General features: G+C 46.2%; 2 protein-coding genes across 6 annotated transcripts; both read right to left on the reverse strand.

Annotated features, from left to right (window-relative positions):
* Nucleotides 1-4137: 4137 nt before the first annotated feature.
* Nucleotides 4138-13184, reverse strand: pfkfb3 (6-phosphofructo-2-kinase/fructose-2,6-biphosphatase 3). 2 transcript variants are annotated; one of them, XM_083692390.1, is made up of 16 exons: nt 12863-13184; nt 10792-10920; nt 10303-10399; nt 10133-10199; nt 9915-9989; nt 9717-9773; nt 9101-9225; nt 8670-8877; nt 8433-8579; nt 8159-8263; nt 7853-7982; nt 7655-7717; nt 7470-7534; nt 7177-7359; nt 6930-6952; nt 5984-6503 (listed from the first exon to the last, which is right to left on the reverse strand). In XM_083692390.1, the coding sequence occupies exons 1-16, from the start codon at nt 12942-12944 to the stop codon at nt 6449-6451; spliced, it is 1611 nt and encodes a 536-aa protein (XP_083548516.1). In that variant the 5' UTR covers nt 12945-13184; the 3' UTR covers nt 5984-6448. The 2 variants fall into 2 exon arrangements, with proteins under 2 accessions (XP_083548515.1, XP_083548516.1); XM_083692389.1 differs by lacking the exons at nt 5984-6503; nt 6930-6952 and adding an exon at nt 4138-5966.
* Nucleotides 13185-14946: 1762 nt separating this feature from the next.
* Nucleotides 14947-20530, reverse strand: rbm17 (RNA binding motif protein 17). 4 transcript variants are annotated; one of them, XR_014554826.1, is made up of 13 exons: nt 20407-20530; nt 20035-20187; nt 19698-19814; nt 19278-19444; nt 18943-19054; nt 18750-18803; nt 18395-18533; nt 18052-18203; nt 17445-17501; nt 16794-16873; nt 16590-16688; nt 16362-16434; nt 14947-15308 (listed from the first exon to the last, which is right to left on the reverse strand). XR_014554826.1 is itself a non-coding variant. In XM_083692393.1 (13 exons), the coding sequence occupies exons 2-13, from the start codon at nt 20155-20157 to the stop codon at nt 15205-15207; spliced, it is 1281 nt and encodes a 426-aa protein (XP_083548519.1). In that variant the 5' UTR covers nt 20158-20187; nt 20407-20530; the 3' UTR covers nt 14947-15204. The 4 variants fall into 4 exon arrangements, 2 of the variants coding, with proteins under 2 accessions (XP_083548519.1, XP_083548518.1); XR_014554827.1 differs by having other exon boundaries at nt 17445-17504; XM_083692393.1 differs by having other exon boundaries at nt 18943-19058.
* Between the last annotated feature and the right edge of the window lie 211 nt (nt 20531-20741).

The following is a 20741-nucleotide window of genomic DNA, read 5'->3' on the forward strand; positions in this document are numbered from 1 at the left end:
AAACTCACGTACTCCTTAAAGCCTCCGCCCTCTCGAATCCCCCGTTTATCATCCTCTCACTTTTCTTCCCTCTCTCTACCTCATGATCTCTCCCTTCACTCCCACCCACCCTCCCCTGTCCTCTCTCGTTCCCTCTCTCATGGCTGAATAATTTATCCCACCGAGCGATGTGTCGAAGCTCACGTACCCCTGGGTGGGCGGGGCTCACTCGCTCTTGGAAAAAGGTGGGAAGACAATGAGAGCGACTGAAACTGAGAAGAGAGAAAGATGGGGTGAAAGACTGTCTTTCACACACACACACACACACACACACACACACACACACACACACACACACACACACACACACACACGCACTCACACACACTTGCACACACACGTGTACATACGCACACACACACACACACATACATGGTGATGTGTTTTGGTGCCAGTTGGCATTGCTCTGCCCTCTGCGGGAACAATCCTATTAGAGTCAGAAGGCCTTAACCCATTTAGTCAGGTATGGCCTGCTCCTGTACTGAGGAGGTGGAACAGTGATATAACAGGGCTCTAAGCCTACATTGCCTCATTGTTCCCCAGGTCACCCCCAACCGCTTATTTCAAAGATCTACAGTACTACTATACCACCACATATCACTGGTTCCAACCACTTCCCCCATTGCCTAGCAAGCAGCTTAAAACTAAGGTCAACCATCAACAACCACACACAACCAAATTCCTCAACCTTTCTACCAGACTATGATCTTCCCCTCCACTGTGGTGGATCAGGACAAACTTGACTAGCTGGTTGCAACTCAGTCATATCTTGAGACTGACTTGTAACTTGAAACACTGACTTTGATTTTTAATGAAGTTGCAATACCGAAACAGTTAGGGAACCAATTCTCTGTAACACAACAGACGTCTGCTTATCAATCTGTCTTTCTGTCCCTCTGTCTCTCTCTGCCTGTGCCAGGTGATAGCTCTGACTGTTGTCCAGTAAGTGTTGAATCTAGTGAGATAGATAGAGAGAAACAGCACCTAAGTTTGCACGCAAACAGGCTATTTTTTTCTCAGTTGGCAACTTGGCGTAATCACATACAGTACAGTACAGTACAATACAGTCAACAGGCTATTCTATCAGGCCTGCTCTATTCAGGGCTTGCTGAATGAGTTCCCCGATTCCATTCACACTGAAATCTCTCCATCATTGACTCCCCAACAAAAGAGAGGGATGAAGGAGATGGGTGTGTGACTCTCGTCTGGCTGCTTGTGTCCTTTTAGGGTTACAGACAGCCACGCAGGTTAGACAAACAAATGCCTTGTGGGTGAGAGAGTGTGTGTGTGTGTGTGTGTGTGTGTGTGTGTGTGTGTGTGTGTGTGTGTTGTGATTCAACGTAGCAGTAAAACAGTAAAGACATAAAGATCTGTTTACAGCCGATGACGCCTTAGGTCACAAGGTGGTGTGATCATGACTCAATTTGGAAGTCTAGGTGTGCGTACGTGCGTGTGTGGTTGCACTCGTGTGTGTGTGTGTGTGCGCGTGCGTGCGTGCGTGCGTGTCTGTGTGTGTGTCTGTGTGTGTGTGTCAATGCTGGTGTAAGCTAGATCAGATGGTTGAGTTTAAACCGTTTTGATTACTGCATGTCCATATTAGCGGGCCTGAGAGAACATGATCACATGATCTCTTAACAAGGTAGAGCTAATCACCTCATAGAGGACAGAGAGCTGAGTCATGACACGACCATCAGAGAGAGAGAGAGAGAGAGAGAGAGAGAGGGGGGGGGGGGGGAGACTTGCCAACAAACAAATACATGTTAAACTAAACAAATACATGTAAACTGCCCTAGGGGAAATGACAGAAGAGTGGTTTAATTAGAAATGTAGCAATACTTGTCAACACAGAACATGATTGGTTAAAGACTGACGGTCTCAATCCTTCGTTAGCACAGTATTAGTATTAGGGTTCTATTTGTGGAGCGTTGGCTTAGCAGGGAGAGTTAAACAAACCACATGTTCCTATCATGTCTCTGACTCTGCAGCTTTTCTTTCTCTCCCACAGAGATTAACCCTGACACACACACATGCACACACACCAGCCCAGGGCTCATCATACCTTACTGTAGGTAAAGACACACACAGGTGAGAGGATATATGATATGCAGGTATCTGTCACGTAAAATGACTGCCTAAGAAGTGCATCTAACTCTATCAAACAATCATGCAGTACCAGCTAGGTAATGGGTATGCAAAATCCAATGCAAAGTTCTGCAACTTTCCACCAGTCTGTGTGTGTGTGTGTGTGTGTGTGTGTGTGTGTGTGTCTGAGCTCATGCCACTAGACAGAGAGAGAGGCGTACATGAGAGCAGTCACATAGGCATTCCGACCACCGACTAATACACCAGCCAACTCACTGCCCGTCTCTCTACCACTTCAGCCTAGCCTATGAGTCAGATGGTAGCATCTGCCAGAGTTAACAAGAGGTGTGAGTGTGTGTGTGTGTGTGTGTGTGTGTGTGTGTGTGTGTGTGTGTGTGTGTGTGTGTGTGTGTGTGTGTGTGTGTGTGTGTGTGCGCGCGTGTGTGTGTGTATGCGTAAGTGCTGGCCAGCAGCATAGGTGTCAGTTGGCTGGTTTTGGAACAGTGCAGCACACACTCTACATCACCCTACGCTCCCTGAATAAGCCTCATCTGAATGAACAACAACAACAACAACAACAACAACAATGCTGTCCACTAACACTATCAACAGCAACCATTAACCATGCCCAGATCACTTGCTCTGAATACTTGCTCTGAATACCATTCAATCATTGTTCCCTGCTCTTTTTCTGCATACACCCAACTGTGTGTAAACTGTACCCTGTCATAGTGGAACTGCTGCTGCATTTGGTAGAGAAAACTAGACCAATAACAGTACTAGTAACCAATGCAGTACTTCCTCAACTCAGTATGGATGATTGGTGAGTTGACTCTGGACTCTGACTGACACACATACAGTATTGCCTCACGGCCTGTGGTGGCTACTTTCCATATGAGTTAAAAAGCAAACGTGACTGTGGTCACATATTAACTCTCTGCTCTATCTAAGGTATTTCACATGACATGGGCCCATGTGTGGGAACTCTAGCTCACCAGGTCAAAGGGAGGGAGGTGGCCTAGAAATACAAAAGATAGATTGGGTTACAGATTGAGTTAGAGGGGTTTAAAAAGCGAAAAAAACAACACCGCTGTACACTTGGAGGCTGAATGTCATGCAGGTGTATTGCAGGCATGCGACAACTGGTTATTTTGTAGAATAACACCAACGTCATAATAAACCTGCCTCGTAATAAACCTCACAACCTCTATATATCGTGGAGAGTGCTGTCACTCTTTCCCTTTCCCTTTCCACTAGGGATGGGTATGGGGTGAGAGCTATCGGCTTATATTGTACATGGATGTAGGTGTGAAGGTCAGAGGCCTGCATGCTAAGCTCATCCAGCCCAGCGAGGGACACTATTCTATCTGTCTAGACTGTAGAAGAGAGAAAGGTTGGAACCTCTGTCTCCCCAGCAAAGGGATTACACTGACCCCATTATAATACACACACACACCACATGCACCTAGTCTAGGGCTGGGATTCTGAACTTTTGTTGCAGAGTAGGCTGGTCCTTTGAGTACTTGAATGCTATCCTGTCTGGACAAAATGTGGGGAGCAGGTGAGAGGGGGGGATTGAGTTAGGATGGGGGAGAGGGAGGACAAGGGAGAGAGGAATGGACTTGGTCCACAGATGGATGGTTTACATTGTCCTTATTATGCTAAAGAGTAGCAGTAGTCTAGAGTATGAGCAATAGTGACCGATTCAACACCTACTTCTGAACCTACTTCTACTTCCGTTTACCACCTACTTCTGTTTAATTTGTACTCTTTCGAGAGTGTGTGTATACATTCCCAGCATCAGTGTGTAAAGTATATGCTATTATGCTGTCATAAATAAGCAGAGACATTCTATAATGATGTGTTGTTTCATAACCACACCTGTATATGGTGGTGTAACTAAGTGTGTTTGAGTAGTTAGTTCTTAAAATAGCTGTTTTCTCCAACAAACTATGTGCGTAGGATGGAAGTACCGCGTTAATGTGTTACCATAAAAATAAATTACACACACCAAGATAGCTTCTTCTTCCGGATATAATTTATTGGTCCAGCAAATGCACAATATACACATCTTGTCCTCTCAGAGGCTGTCCTGGTGTCCTCAAGTCATACACAGTACTCAAGACAAGACAAGGTGACACTCGCTCCAAACAAATAGTCGAAATCTACATACAAATAAATAAATAGTTTAAGAAAAGATTTTTTTTACAAAAAACAAAATTCAAGTATCAGAATCAAACAAATTAACAAAAGTATTACTGCCATTAAGTTTATATCCTTTATAACACAGTTTTTCTCTTATCGATCATGCTCTCCATTAGGTATGAATCAGCCAATCAGAGCAGTACAAAATAATCTCGACAGTTCCACTTAAGACATCCCAAACAGTGTTGTACTGTACTATACTGTCCAATCAGTTCCCTCCCAGGTCTACCATATTTACATTACTATTTACAAAGGCTATTCTTAATTAAAAGAACAATAATTGTTAACAAAAATAAAAGTGCTCACACAGGTTAGCAAATCTGAACATGGTTCTCCCCTTGATCACACCCCCAAACAGATATATCCTGTAACCGCTGCGCAAACAGATGATCGGCACTGATATCAAAACCAAGCAGAAGGAAAGAAAATAGATATTTGAAATGACAAAAAATATAAACATTGAAATGATAACAAAAGACGTTGTACAGTAAAATGTTAGATATTCTGAGAGAGTACGGCAGTATCTGTCTGCAGGTCTAAGAGATATGTATGGATACAGAAGCAGCATTGAGCTTGCAGGACAAGCACTAGGCACTCTAGGTCATAGATTGATCATAATGTAATAAAGACAAAGAAAGAGAGAACGGTGTCTCTATGGATACATACATACATTACACACACACACACACACACACACACACACACACACACACACACACACACACGCTCAACATCACTAAAATCCCATCTTTGCTGTGCAAAATAACCATTCATTTCGTAGCACATGTGCACACGTAAACTAAAAGATTCCATATGTTTTTAAAAATGTGGACATGGTTCGTTACTACGGTCTCAGAAGTGTGTACATGTATGTCCTTCTGAGCATGTCAGGAAATAGAGAGCTCTATCCTCGGGTCTGGTTCCTGTTCTCCCCTGAACGACGCCCTTGAGAGTGTAGATAGTAGTCACTCTAACCGGCCTAAACTGGATTCTTCTGAGAAACACAGGACAATTCAACCACAATTCCAAAGAGATGTTGTCATGACACCGCCCTTTGAGAAAGGAACGAGAATAATAACACCAGGTGGGAGAAGAAGGGCAGTCAAGACACGCTAGTTGTCTCCAAAACCCTGCGAGAACCGACGTCAACTTTGATGAGTCAGCATTTAAACCACATTCGTTAAACATATAGTTTTACATGAGGTTTTATTTGATTAAGTAGAAAAACGGATTAGTTGACCATAAGGTTCCCTTGCCTGGCCACCTCTCTCTTCGCCCTCATCTCTCTCTGAAGCGTACAACAGCACTATGTACAGTGGTTATCTTCATCTGCTTCCTCACAGAAACAAGGTGTGTGAATTAGAAGCCCTGGCAGATAACACAGACCAGACTAGACCAGACACTCTCACGTCTGGGTGGAAAAGGAGAACAGAGGTGTCATGTGATGTCCAGCAAGCAGAAGGAGTCAAATAGAAATGTAAAAATGTCCTTTTAGTGAGCACTTCATCGAGCACTCTTCTTTGCGGACATCACTTCCTGGGGACTGGGGTCAGCAGGTCAGTTGATATACTGGAAGGGGTGCAGTCTCACTGGCAAAGCTGCAGGACTTCATGACGGTCAGTTGATTTTCTCTTCAAGTTCTGGAGGAACAGAAACACAGAATGGTCAAAACATGGAACAGCTCGAGTCATCTGGCTGACAGGCAAATGCTGTTCTTTAGAGCTCAGAGTGGCAAGATCCTGTCAATGTCTCATTGCCTCCATGACCGCAAACCTTTTTTTAAATAAAGTTACATTTAGACAGTGTGGGATCCAAAAACGATTATCCCATTTCCCCACATCCCACATGCACTTTTGCCTACTCTGGCGTGCTACACGTGTTCTTTTGACAGACAGGATCTTTCCACACCTTACATAATTACTGCCCACACCTGTCTGTCTATCTGCACAGCAGACACTGAGTGGGTAACACCCAGCCTAGTCATATCTGTCTCGCTATCTGAACATACCGTATGGTTCTGAGCCTAGTCAGACAAGACACAGCACTCACAAGCAATCATACAGGAATCCATCAGGCATAAGCAACACCTAACTGCTATCTCACTACTCTACTGTTGTGTTGTTTACCTTTGAAAGACTAACAGAGAGACCACTTTCAGATAGTGAAGAATGGTGCGTCTTTAAGCAGAATAGAAAAGAAAAGAAAAGACAAGAAAATGAGTGACAAGGCAGTGAGGATGGGGTTGCCGTGGTAACGTGCAGACAGCTTTTCTGGTGTAACCGAGTGTGACGCTCTGACATCAGCCAGTAGGAATGCCGGCAGGAATTCTGCTCTGGATGTGAGGTCATAGTGAGTGGGAAGGGGGGGAGCGGTGGAGGGGGCATGTGTTACATGACTTCCTCAGAAAGCAACAAGCCAGTTTTCATAACAACCCAATGTTCTGTGGCTGTTTATGGGAAACCAGGCTGGGAAAACGATTGGGCAAGTATGACAGTGCTTCAAATAGAACACTGAGGTTTATCTGTCTCATGACCCTAATATGGGGGATGAGAGGATGGGGAAAAAACGAGTATGAGAAAGAAAGAGAAACAGCATGTACTTACAGGCAGACTTTGCCTAGCCAGTGCTGCTAGGTCAGGGGGAAGACAAAAGGAGGAGGAGGAAGGAAAAAAGGAGGAAGAAGAGGAGAGTGAGGAAGAAAAGGAGAGTGAGTGCCTAAACAGTGAACATATAGTACAGGCAGACTGTTATAGTGTAGTGGTGGTTAGAGCAGAGGGATGACATGTTCTGCTGTAGCTTGTCTTAGTGTGTGTGTGTGTGTGTGTATGTGCGTGCACGCGTGTGTCTCACCTGTCCAGCCAGGGCCAGGGGGAGGTGTGAGGGGCTGCAGAGGGACATGGGTGAGTTGGGCACCTCGTGGATGGGGGTGTCGTCCAGCCCGTCGATGCGGGGCTTCTTGATGTTGGGCTCAGGGCTGGTCAGGGGCGTCACACTGTTCCTCCTGATCAGAGTACTGGAACCCCTCTTCCCCTCCTATGGAGAGAGAGTAGAATTTAGGTTAGAGTTAGGCATTCACAGGGCTGGAACAATGGTTGGATGGGATCTGCCAATTGGAAAGACACACAAATGAATGTGACGTTTACCTCTGGTCTCTCTCTGTGTGTGTTCACAGCTTCCACGTTGAGTGAGATGGACTCCACTTTGCACCCTGCGACAGAGAGACAAACACATGCATTTTTAGACCTCATCTTACGCGTCGGCTCAGACCATTGATGCGACCGCAGACATGCTAATGCGGTCTGAGTTCAGGGAGAGTGGAGGTCCTCACCATACGCCACGGGGGTGAGCTTCAGCACCGTATGCAGCGGACACTTCAGGTACGGCATCTCATCTGGAACGGCAAGTCAGGGTCAAGGGTTAGAGGTCAGTCATGTACTGTAAACCTTGGTTCGGACTGAGAGCATACAGTAGGCGACGCATGGGACATTGAGTCCACGAGTCAGTTGGAGTTGGAGTCTTACTGTACCTGCACTCTTGTCCAGGAAGTAAGCCAGCAGGCAGCGCATGACGGCCTGATGACAGATGACCAGGACGTTCTCCTGCCTCTCCAGCTCCATGATCACAGGCTCCACACGCTGCACCAGGTCCTGGTACGACTACACAGAGAGAGAGAGAGAGAGAGAGAGAGAGAGAGAGAGAGAGAGAGAGAGACACACACACACCGGTTATAGCGCGTTTGTCATCGGCACATTGCAGTAGATGTAACAATTATGACAATGAAATTCGCATTTGTGAGACATGCAATGCAGACAATGAATCATTTGTTACATACCTCTCCCGTAGGGTATCGGTAGTAGTACTTGTCCTGGTCTCTCAGGGCAAACTCCTCAGGGAACCTCTCCTTCACTTCGTCATAGGTCATCTCCTCACACACTCCCTGCAGGAGCACACAACACACACCTCGGTTAGAGAGAGGCGCAGCCAAAGGGAAGGCAAGGTATATATAAATAGAGAGAAAGTGAGAGTGTGTGAGTCAGTCGGGTGTGTGTGTGTGTGTGTGTGTGTGTGTGTGTGTGTGTGTGTGTATGTGTGTGCATGTGACTCACAGCGTCTATCTCGTTGAGGGCCTTCCACTGTTCGTACGGCACTCCCAGGTCCTCGGCTGTCTGGATGCTGCTGCACATCTGACTGGTCCAGACCTTCAGATTCTTCAGGTCCTGCTCCTCCACGAACCGCGACAGAGCCCCCGCAAACTATAGACAGAAAAAAAGAGAGAGTCAGAACCCTGCAAAACAAAGTAGTAGCCTGTGTGTGTGTGTGTGTGTGTGTGTGTTCACATCTACCTTTTTGCCCCAGGTGGAGAGGCCTGAGTCTCCTCCCAGTCGTCCCTGCAGGTTGTGTGTGCTCTCTCCGTGGCGACAGAGGTAGATGGTGCGTTGCTGGACGTGGATGTTCATCAGGTAGTAGACGATCTTACTCTGGACGTGATCCTGGATCCTGTTCACCAGGAACCTCCGGCCCACATCGATCACTTTAATGAAGGACAGGTTCCTGCACAAGGGTTTAGAGAAGGTTCAGACCGGGTTTCAACTGTTCCTATAACAGACGATGGTTGTGTAGTAGGTGTGTGTGTGTGTGTGTGTGTGTGTGTGTGTGTGTGTGTGTGTGTGTGTGTGTGTGTGTGTGTGCGTGTGTGTCAGGCTTCCTCAGATTATAACAGACGATAGTTGTGTAGTAGGTGATGTGTGTGTGTGTGTGTGTGTGTCAGGCTTACCTGTCATACTGGTCAGGGTCCAGAGGCTCGTAGGTAGCTTTATAACACTCGATTCTCTTCTGAAAGTCCACCATCGCGTCCGTTTTGTTGCAGTCCTGGTAGTCCGGACAGGACACCTTCACTTCCTGTGCAGGGAGGAAGTGGAGGGTCAGGTGACAGCATAATACACCCACTCATGTATAATGGAGTTATAAATGATCATTATCGTGTTATACTGTGTCAATATCACAAATACTAGCATCCTGTGTATTTATAAGCTAGGTCTGCTGGCTACCAGGCTACAATGTTTTTTTTTTTTACATTTTTGTTGTTATTTAAAATATGTTTTTAGGGCATTTCTGCTTTATTGGGATAGAGACAGTAGAGATTGACAGGAAGGATGGGTGAGAGAGAGGAGGGATGACATGCAAGATATGTTGAGGGTTGGAATCGAACCAGGAACCTTGCGATTATGTCGTATGCGCATTAGTGTGCTACACCACACAGCGCCCCCAGGCTACCTTCTGGGTACATAATTCGTCAACCAAAACATTTCTCTCTTCACATTTTGCATGAGTAACGCTTTAGATTACAGAAGAGAAAATCAAGTATAAAACGCCGCACAGTTCTGACTCACCATGATATTTGTGGCGATGACATTGGGATCATCACACACCGACTCGATGAAGAAGATCTGCGCACACAGAGAACCGTTGACTCATTTCATCATCATTCCTCTCACACACACAGTATGAGCCATTTCAACACCTTTTTGTTTGAGTCAGTTCATGTCAGAGGCGTCGAGGCCTCCCCCGGTAACTATAGAAACGCTAACCTTGAAGCCGTTCTCAGTGCCAAAGTCCAGGATCATGTCTCGTCGGTCACGAGTCGTGTTCGTAGCATCAAAGACCTGAAACACAGAGAACGAAAATGAACATTTAACTTCAAGGGAATTTTTCTTCTTTCTTAACCATTTCAAAATACACACTAGTGGTTGTGAGAGAGAGCATGTGATTGGTCAATGTGTGGAAGAGGTGAATGATGGGTACTCACCGCGACCTGGCCTCCCTCCTCAGTTAGGTAAGACTTGACGTCCCTCAAAGCTGCTAAGGCTAATTGTCTATGGAGGAGAACAAAAACATCTTGTTTAGCTTCGTTCAGGTATACTCAGCTACACCAATGTTGAGGAGTGAACTGGGCAGGATGGCAGCAGGGGGACTCACTCTCTGATCTTCACGGCGCTCTCGTTGTCAGCCTTGAAGAAGTCGTAGGAGCTGTAGTTCTTGACTGCTTCTCTACGATACTCTCCCACGTTGAAGACTGAGGAGGCACAGACAACACAGAGCAAACAAACTACTGTCAACGCAATGTTCCAGAAGAAGAAACATAGTCCACAGCCCGGAGAGGATTTGTGTTAAGTCTGCCAACCAAAACAACCGCAGAAAGGAACAGGATGGGACATTGAAATTTCAATTCCTGGAAAAAACAACCCGACCACCACCCTCCCATTCACAACAAACCCTCTTACGGATACAACAATGCAGAGAGATGAAATAAATGCTTCTTAGAACACGGTCGTTTTAGGATATTGGGAGGAATATGGAATATGATTATGATGAGCACTGATTGTGGTGGTTTATGTGTCCTGTGTGTTGGTTGTTTATGTGTCCTGTGTGTTGGTTGTTTATGTGTCCTGTGTGTTGGTTGTGTACCTTTGGTGGGCATGCCGATCCAGTTGAGGTAGCGGGTGAGCTTCTTGGACATGTAGGTCTTCCCTCTGGCCGGTAGACCCACCATCACAATGACAGTTGGGGGGTTGGCCAGGTGTGGGCCCCCACCCGCTACAGAGAGAGAGAGAGAGAGAGAGAGAGAGAGAGAGAGAGATGTAGTTCAATATCTATGCACATAATTAGCCTATTTAATCTCATAATTAACCTTTTTAATTTTGCGTAGTAATGGCTCCCCTACATATATGAACAGTCTGTAACAGTATGTAGCAATTAGTGAGTGATAGCTGCCTGAATTGAGGACCCATGTTCTGAATTTCAACCCTATTTCAGACACGTTCAATATCCAGTCTATACATAAAACAAGTCAAAATAAACCCACTGGCCCATTTTTGACCCCTACCCCACCCCTTTTCCTCCCACCAGCCCCACAGAATGAGGTCAGGGTCCCTCAGTGACTGATTGAGGCCACTTTAATACCCCCCACAGAGCCCACCCACGTGCTGATCCTTCACATGCCCAAGCAACGCAGCCATACACAGGCATCGATTCCACATCACTGCCCATGTGGCACACTTCCCCTACACTCCAACACGGTACTATACACAAACAGCACACACACATTCAGAGAGGTAGTTCGAATGAGAGTGCCATTTCAAGCCAAAGTAAAGCGACATAAAACCCTTGTGGTGTAAACAATGCTGCTCTTCATTCCGTCAGAGCTCTCTCATTCACACGCTCCTATCCTCTCTAATCCCCCTTTGCATAACGCAGTGCTGTCTCAACAGAAAAACAGATCAAGCTATTTGGATATACAGATTGTCTCTTGTCTCTCTTTCACTCCCTCTCTCCATAATTCTCCATCTCCTTCTCCACTCGCCCATCTCCTCTTACAGACCCACCATCATCTACCATAAATATACAGTCCATCCCTCGCTCATTCCCACAGTGTTAGTCCCCCCCCCCCCACACACACACCTGTCTAGACCCCTTCCCAGAGGTGGTCAAGGTGTGTCTGTCGACCTGTATAGACTCCTGGCTACTGCAGCCACTAACCAGCGATATCATAAAGCTTAGAGATGGTTGTGTTAGGCTAGAAGATCTTTGGTTGTGTATACGTTCTACTGAATCTTGCCCAAGTGGTCCATTTTTAGGCATGAAATTAGTCCACAGAAAGATAATTCAGGGAAGTGAGTCATTGGGAATTCCTGGCAGATTGTGTTTTGCACAGTACAATAATGCAGGGCATCTAGTGTGTGTGTGTGTGTGTGTGTGTGTCTGTGTCTGTGTCTGTGTTAATTACAGGCTATAGTGATTTAGGCTTCTCATACCCTGTGATGCCAGCTGATCAGAGACTGAGTGCCCATTAACATTACAAGCTTATTTAGCTGTTGCAGTGCAGATGATGCTTTCTCGGACACCTCAGCCAATGATACGCATCAAGACAAACTGAGCAGGACAAACTGACGTCAATGAATTAAGCGCAGTTGAGTTGATGACTCCGCTCTTTAGGAACCAATCCACTGGCATTCTCGCGCCATACGAACGCACACCGGTTTATCCAATCAGTTGCGTCTGAATGTGGAATCACCCCCGTCTCTCACTCCTACACGCCGGTTCCTGTCGCGAGCGGAGCCCCCGAAGTCTATTCATCAGTGGTAGCTATAGCAACTACAGCCTCCGTCACGGTCCAGTTGTAATCAAGTTTGAATACCTGACCTGCGTGCAGAACTTGCCAATGCGCAAGCAGCCGACAAGAGCATGAGATCGAGGAACATGTATTGGGCTGCAGCCTGCAGTAATTACATGAATAGTGCCAATGTTTGGAATCCGTAGTTTTGCTTTCTGTGCATAATAAACTCACTATGCCATAGTGGATACGACACATGCAATAGCAAATGTAATATACAAAGTATCTCAATAAAATTATGATGTTAAACTGATAATGTGGTGATACAATGATATCCAGCCTAACTTGATGCAAAATGCAATCTAGGTGTGATTTGATGCACATTGCTGAAATGAAAGTAAATCAATCAGATGGGCAGCCACTTACATCTCCTGGGGACTGTAGGTTTTTCATCCTTAGATGGAATCCAGATCTTTTGGATCCTGTTCTGGGTCAGCTCTCTGGGCATTCCTTGGAGAATGAGGAATAAAAGCGAGAGAACTGTCGGTTTCCCGGTAATATCAGCCCGATAAACGCCGGCGAGATGCTCTCACGATCTCAGCCGGTCTGATCGCCGAAGTAGAATGTTATAAAATCACAATGTTCCGCTATCAATCGATCCCTATATTGAACCACGAGTCGTCGCCCGTTAATAGAATATCTTGGCAAATGAATGCTCGAAGCGCGGAGGTCTACTCTAATACTGTTCAGTCTGTACCGGTGAAATAATCTACCGCCCCGTGTCCCAAATCCTCTATTTAAACCGTCCAAGCAGGAAACAACGTGACAGTGGTGACGCTCAGCCCCTACTCCACCGGGGCGCGCCGCGCGCATGGTAGATCAGGCTGCTCCACCTTGTGGCTGATAAAGACAACCTACTAATTATTATTATTATTATTATTATTATTATTATTATTATTATTATCATTAAATATACTAGTAATTATTATTTCTAGGCAAGGTACGCTATCATAATAAAATGATTATGGTATGTATGCATTGATATACCAAGAAAAAACTGACGATTGGGAATATGCATGCCAATATAAACTATATTCATTAAAATTCTATTCTAATTTCAACGAATTGGTGCATGCTCTTAGAACACAAACATGTTGTAGCCTATTTATTCTGGAAAATATGAAACATATGGTATCAAGCAATATTGTTAGGAACAATAAAAAGGAGAACATGTGAGCAGCTGCACCGAAATCTCGCCTAGGCTGATTGAGTCAGAGGGTTCTGCCATAAAGGGAATATCCCGGTGCACGTGCAGAATCGCACATCATTAACACAGTCAACTAGACAAAAGAATTCAGATATATGAACAAAGGAGTCTCGTTTGCAGTCGGTAAATATTCACTTCCTGAGTCATTTCAATTGTGATTGTTTGCACTGATACTGGACCAAATAATATCATATTCATCAAAATTATCAAATGAAGCAACATGCAACGATGACATCATGTTTAGTTGTCTTCGTGTGAGTATTTTGAATTGCAGCAACACAGGACATTGCGAGAAGATGACACCAATTGGAGAAGTGCTTTCTAAATAGCGTCCAAATAGCGAGTGGCACGGAGGCCCAGTGTCCTGGTTACCAATGAGTATATAAGTATATAAGATCGGCCCAGTGTCCTGGTTGCCAGTGTGTATATAAGATCTCTGCACAGTGCATTGAGTTGACTTAGAAGCACTGACTCTCCACCCCTACCCCACTCCTTCTGCATGAGCCAAGCATGCGCTCCCCCCCGCCCCGCCCCCCCCCCTCCATCCCTCACATTCGTGATCTCAAACACTATCCCCCCATAGTGTTTGAGCTCTTTAGACCCTGCTCTAATAAAAGAGCTGTTACCTCTAGTCTGCACAAACCCAACATATTCCTTCCAAGCCCCTCTTCCCTTCCACACCCACTCCCAATAAGCCTCACTGAACTACTTCTGCACAAACCCAATACTTTTCATCCTGGACTCACCTCTTCCTCATTACCCTCACTCAGACCTCCACCCCCCTCCCTACCCCAACATCCTGCACCTTAGAGCTGGACACTCACCCCTGTCTTCTTACCCCCCTCCTCTCTTTCTGTCCATATGTCTGAATAGTCATGTGTCTCTATAAGTGATCTCACATTTGGGTTCAACTTGCTGTTCCATAACATGCACTGAATTAAACCTCCTCAGAGTGATCATATAACTCCCCCATGTCTTTGTCTCTGTTTCATAACAGCTGAATGAGGCTGGGGGGGGGGGTGTGTGTGTTTCCAGCGTCGCTGGCCCAGTACCCCTTCACTGCGCTGGGCTATGTTAGGATGGTACGCAGGGGGGGTCTGGTCCTGTGGGAAGCCACTGTTATGTCATACAGAGGGAAACTAGGTTTCCTAGACTCTGCACTGCCCTAGAAGAGTGGGCAATGAGGAAATTGAGACTTAAGTAGTAAGAGAAGAACAAAACTAGTTTTAAAACAAAAGAGACATTTATTTTCAGGATTCACTTGTACAGGATAATCAATCATATCACAACACAGGGATGTGGACATTGTATAGTGAGCAGAAACTACAGGTGAAACCCTTCTGTGCTGTTGATCAGAGAATATAAAAGGTATGGGCTATATACACAATGAGAGCTACTGGTGATTACCAGTGTGTGTGTGTGTGTGTGTGTGTCAGAGCATTGGGTCCGAAGGTGAGGGCGAAACGGGTCGTAGCGGTTCGGATCAACGGTCAGGTCAGTCTCACATCTGCTCTCCCAGGTCCAACACACGGAACTTATCCAGGTTATAGAAGCAGGCCTTGACCACGCGACCACCAAAGTAGCGCCCGTTCAGATCCACCACAGCTAGAACAGAGAAGACACTAATATTACGTTAGGTTCAAATACCAGAAAAAAAGTATGTTGCAGTGCAGAGGATGTTTTGTTTTTTTAGACGTTGTTGTCACACAACAATATCTCTGACTTTGCGTCATCAGCGAGAAATGGTAAGAAACTGGGTTGTAATTGTTTGTTCGGACAGTGAACACAAAACACACGGTCGTTATGAGGGAGGCTTTGGGATGGTGCACCGCGCTGATAGTCTGCTTTGTCACCACAACACTCTGCTTATCGCAGCTTCTTCGGATCACATGACTGTGAGAACCAAAGCGGTGACATCACTCCACTTCCAAGAGAGTCTCTTCTACACAAGGACGGACCTTCTCTTATCAATCAAAACACAAACGCTGTCCCGAACGCAGCGTCCAGACAGACGGTATACAGTGTAACGTTCATCTATAGTACGGACGGACGGACAGACAGAGAGAGAGAGAGAGACAGAGAGAGAGAGACAGAGAGAGAGAGAGAGAGAGAGAGAGAGAGAGAGACAGAGAGAGAGAGACAGAGAGAGAGAGAGAGAGAGAGGCACTCTGTTCAATGTGTGATGTCTGTGTGAGAGATCACCTTATCAACAACTCGGGATGACCTCACTGGGTTGTGCAAGGTCCGCATTACACGCGAGTTTACCAGGAATACACACACACACACACCTTTGTTGACACTGCACTCCTGCACTTCCAGACCCAGCTGGCCCATCAGGTGTGTGTGTCTAGTCTGTTGTGTACAGTCCATTGTCGGTCACTTTGTCCCCCTTAGAGGACGTGATGTAACAGATGTGGGGTGTGGGTTGCTGGGACAGGTGTGATGTAATACCCAGGGGAGACAGTCTCACCTGCTTTCTGATCTGGGACAACCCATTTAGGCTGGGACCCACATGATCCTTACTCCAATGATGTAAGCCATGCACACACACACACACACACACATATGCAAACCTCTTAAGGACATACACACAGACCCACTGTAAACTTTACACCCATAAGTGGACACACACACACACACACACACAGAAGCGCTGACCTTTGATGGCTGACTCGACTCTCTCAAACTCCAAGAATATCCTCACTGCTTCATCGTCCGTCACCATCGCAATCTGAGGAGAAAACATGGTTTAACCACAATCATGTGCACAACTGGTTTCACAAACACCCACAGAGTCAGAGACCGGCTGAAAGAGAACCATCCATCAACACACACACACACACACACACACACACACACACACACACACACACACACACGTCTCACCTCAAAGATGACACATTTAGTGACTTTGCCATATTTTTCACACTCCTCTTTAGTCTCCCCTTCCAAGTCTTCATCCACCTCTCCTCTGCCAACCATGTTCTGCATCAAACACACCCGTTATTAACACCTTAGACACTTACCAGAAATTTACATTTAAATATAAAATCAGTCCTCACACACACACACACACACACACACACTCACCCGTAGCAGGACAACTTTAGTGGGGCATTTGAGGATCTCAGTGAGAGGATTGGCCTCTGACTTGGACTTGGAGGCGTCCGCTGATAGAAAGAAAAAGAGAAGGGTCATGTGACTTCAATGACCACTGCTCTTAACTTCAGCCAATCAACTGCTGCCTTGATAGGGCCATAGACTTTAATTACGGATAGGACAGGGCTGGAAAGCAAAGTGAAGTGGTGGATTCTTTTTTATGCGGTAATGAGCTACATGGGAGGAGACCGTTCAATACAGCTTTCACCTATCCAATGACTAACATGACAGTGGCCTCACATTCCCTTACGTCCTGTGCAATTATTAGGCTGTTTGAACCTTAATAACTTTAATAGTTAAAGCTTGAATTTAAGATGAGCCGGTAAGGAAGGGTAAGGTGCGCTGGAATGACACATAATAGGTTATCAACCATCATAATGTAAGCCCAAAATAAATGTGATTTCTAGTTCCATATGAAACTTGACCCACATTGAGATGCACAAAATGATCTCTCTAAATGGAGGAGAAAGGGGCTGGAGATGAGGACAGACTGAGACTGACGCCACAGACATGGGACAGTGGACAGGCCTGGACAGGATGTGACGCGGAAAGGAAGAGAGAAGAAATGACGTGGAGCCAAACCTGTAGCCCCCAAACCCCAGCCTGAAGGCTCAGCTGCAACGGTCTGGCTGGGTCCTGCTGCTTAGAGTGACACACACACACACACACACAACCATGATCACATAACACACAAATGCTGAAGGTTTAAAACATTTAAATTTAAATCCCTGATGGATGAAAAAATACAACTGAAAAACATTCACTAAGGATGATGCAACAACACAGCCAAAATAACCCATACTCTTAGAACTAGAAACCAAGACAGTTTATTCCAGGCCTACGCTGTGAGTACATCATAACAACAACAATCTGGACAAGCTCACTAAACAACAACCGCAAGTTATCTTATTTAGTAGAGAAAGTGGATTAGAGACCGAGACAGGGGGAACTATTGCAGAGATAATGGAAAAATAGACAATAGTGTAGAAAGAATAGAAACAATGGAAGAAGTGGTGGATCATGTACATCATGCATATTAGAGGTAACAAGAGAAATAGGGAGAGGGAGAGAGAGAGAGAAAGGGGGGGGTTAATAGTGAGAGAGAGGAGGTAATAGTGAGAGAGAAAAAAGAGAGAGAGAGAGAGAGAGAGTTTGAGAGATGAGTGTTGAGGGATGAGGGAGAAGTTACGTTTCTCGGCGGCGTCCCCGATGATGATCTTGCCGCCCCTCTTGCTGGTCTTCTCCACAGACAGGGCGGTGCTGAGGCCCTGCTCGTGCTTGCCCAGCCCCTGGCCCTCCCTGAAGCCATACTTCTGCATGATCTTATGGGCCACCGTACCTCTGGGGAGAGACATGGACAGATAGGGAGGAGGTTAGCACCACAGGGGTTAACACTGGCCGTTACCATGTATGACTTGTTACAGAGCACAACACTATTTAGAATTCTGTTATAGCTTGTAGTGTAACACATGCAATGAGCACATTAAAGCACCATACAGTGTGTGTGGAGGGTGTGTGCGTGTCGACCTCACCCCATGTTGGCCAGGAATGAGTTGGTCGGTCCGGGTGGGGAGCGGGGCCGGTCTGATTCGTCAAACATGGGGGGTGGGATAGCTGCTTTAGAGACACGGGGACGCACCTCATCCTCATAGGGGTACGAGGTGGCAGGGACTGAGGGGGGGGGGGAGAAAGAGAGACAAACACTGTGTCAAAGCACACACACAACGACACACACACGCACATTCTCATAAGAGCAAGAGAAAGGCGACAGACTGGATATACACAAGCGGCTATCACACTTATATTTGAAAACAGTGCTATCTACTGGGCAAACACCAATACTACACCATGCCCCATTCACACAAGCAAATTCTGCATGGCCCATACCAGGGTCTCTATCCACAAGTGACGAGGGAGGGGCAATGGCAGCTCCACCCATACCTGAGAAAGAGAGAGAGACACTCTTATTTCATAACACAAGTGCAGCATCCAGTGACAGCTGGTTGTGAGTGTGAGAGAGTGTGTGTGTGTGTGTGTGTGTGTGTGTACAGCCCAGGCCAGTTGAACCAAAGGCACTCACTCCTTTTCCTCCTCTCCTTCTCGTAGTCCTCCTCCTCATCCGATTCTCCCTCGGCCGCCGGGAAGCGGGAGAATCCGCTCGGAGCTCCGCCAGCCTCGTGTCTATCTTTCCTCTTCCTGGACAGACAGACACACAACAGTGTGTAAACTCATGAGGCCAAGGGGAGAGCACAGGACTGACATTGGTGGTCATCGTTAGCTCCATATTTCTCCTGTACAATGATTTGTTGCGTCAACCCCACTATCGTAATATGACTGTGTAGAGGGGCAAGTGAGTAGTGAGCTTCTCCTGTGCTCCGGAAGAGGTTGACACTGTGCAGTGACGGGAGCCCGTACTTCTCTCTCTCCTCAATCTCCTTCTGTCGCTCCTGCTCTCTCTGCCTCTGTCTCTCCTCTCTGTGTCTCTTCACCACCTTCTCGTAGTCGTTGGGGAACATGGGGTCGTACTCATCAGCCAGGGGGATCAGCACGTCCCCAGACGAGAACCCTCCTGGCATGGCATCCTGACAGGCATGCACACGCACACGCACACACACAGTGAGAAACAACACATTCAAACAGTAAGAGGGGAACATCCCACACAGACAGACAGACAGACAGACAGACAGACAGACAGACAGAGAGACAGACAGACAGACAGACAGACAGAGAGAGAGAGAGAGAGAGAGAGAAATACATGTGCAGAACAAATACCTGTTACATATCAGTCTAATACACACATTATCACACACAAACATACAAACAACCAACCATTACCTTGAGCCCTACTGCAATGTGTGGGGGTGTGTCAGAGATCTGTCTGTCATCAATGGTGCCTCCTCGCTTTAAGTCAATGACAGGAGCCAGTACAGTTGTCTGCTTCATCCGCTGAGTCTGAGGGAAGCACACACATCATCCATGGATACCTTAATTATTCTTGAAGAAGAAGCATGCATTTTTTTTCCCCATCTGCAGGTGTGTCTGGGGATCCTGTTCAGAAAACGGGGGATCCCCTGAAATTTAGCTACTGACATCATTGACCTAAACATCAGGACATCGGCCAGGAAATAATAACAAGCAGGCACTGACCGCCCGTGTTGGCGTTGAAACCAACCTTGGCCTGCGTCAGAGCAGCCTTCTTCACTTTAAGCTGCGACTGCAGAAGCTTGAAATTCTTGGACCAGCCCTCGGTCTTGGTGTCATTGGTCGCGACACTCATGTCGTCGTAAAGCGACATGGTTCACTTCCACAGTTCAGACTCTCCTAGCTGGATAAATGGAGTAGGTTACCGACGTCAAGACAATAATATTATAGCAAACGTAATAAGTTAGTTATATTGCAACTGCCAAACGGAATAGAGTCGTCGCAGCCAGAACCAGCTGGCTAGCTAGAAGCTACTAGCTCCCAAATATTAATTAGTCTTTTGACGCAGACAGGTTATGTTTAAGAGGCAAACGCTTTCCCGTCAAGACTCAAACATACTCACCTTGTAAAAAATATCAGGCACATAAGACGTTCCTAAAAATCTAAATGTGTGCCTTAATGTTTAGCACATAGCCGGAGCAACACACAGCATGCAAACTGCACAAACAACGTCATCAACGATGGCCATCAAACCCAGAAGAAGCTTTTGCTCCACCCAGCGGTCGGAAGACCGATACAACTCTAAACAAAACTGAAACAACCACAAGAGGTCGCTACAAGATAACTGTAGGAAATAAACTGTTCAAATGTGGCCACAATCTTTCTCTCGCATCTCACAATAAGTCTGACTGAAATGGAAATCACAAAATGACGCTCATAGTAATGCCCGTTTGTCAT

The sequence above is a fragment of the Argentina silus genome (genome assembly GCF_951799395.1).
Source record: "Argentina silus genome assembly, chromosome: 20".
Classification (NCBI taxonomy): domain Eukaryota; kingdom Metazoa; phylum Chordata; class Actinopteri; order Argentiniformes; family Argentinidae; genus Argentina; species Argentina silus.

What these genes read in the sequence shown, in the direction of transcription:
- pfkfb3 (XM_083692390.1), bottom strand. Translation starts at nt 12,944, where the DNA reads ATGCCCAGAGAGCTGACCCAGAACAGGATCCAAAAGATCTGGATTCCA. An exon ending in ACCGATACCCTACGGGAGAG is followed by an intron (nt 7,983 to 8,158) that starts GTATGTAACAAA and finishes CTCTCTGTGTAG; the next exon opens with TCGTACCAGGACCTGGTGCA. An exon ending in CCCTGGCCCTGGCTGGACAG is followed by an intron (nt 6,953 to 7,176) that starts GTGAGACACACG and finishes CTGACCTAGCAG; the next exon opens with CACTGGCTAGGCAAAGTCTG.
- rbm17 (XM_083692392.1), bottom strand. Translation starts at nt 20,157, where the DNA reads ATGTCGCTTTACGACGACATGAGTGTCGCGACCAATGACACCAAGACC. An exon ending in TCATTCCTGGCCAACATGGG is followed by an intron (nt 18,204 to 18,394) that starts GTGAGGTCGACA and finishes GTCTCTCCCCAG; the next exon opens with AGGTACGGTGGCCCATAAGA. An exon ending in CTAAAGTTGTCCTGCTACGG is followed by an intron (nt 16,689 to 16,793) that starts GTGAGTGTGTGT and finishes TGTTTGATGCAG; the next exon opens with AACATGGTTGGCAGAGGAGA.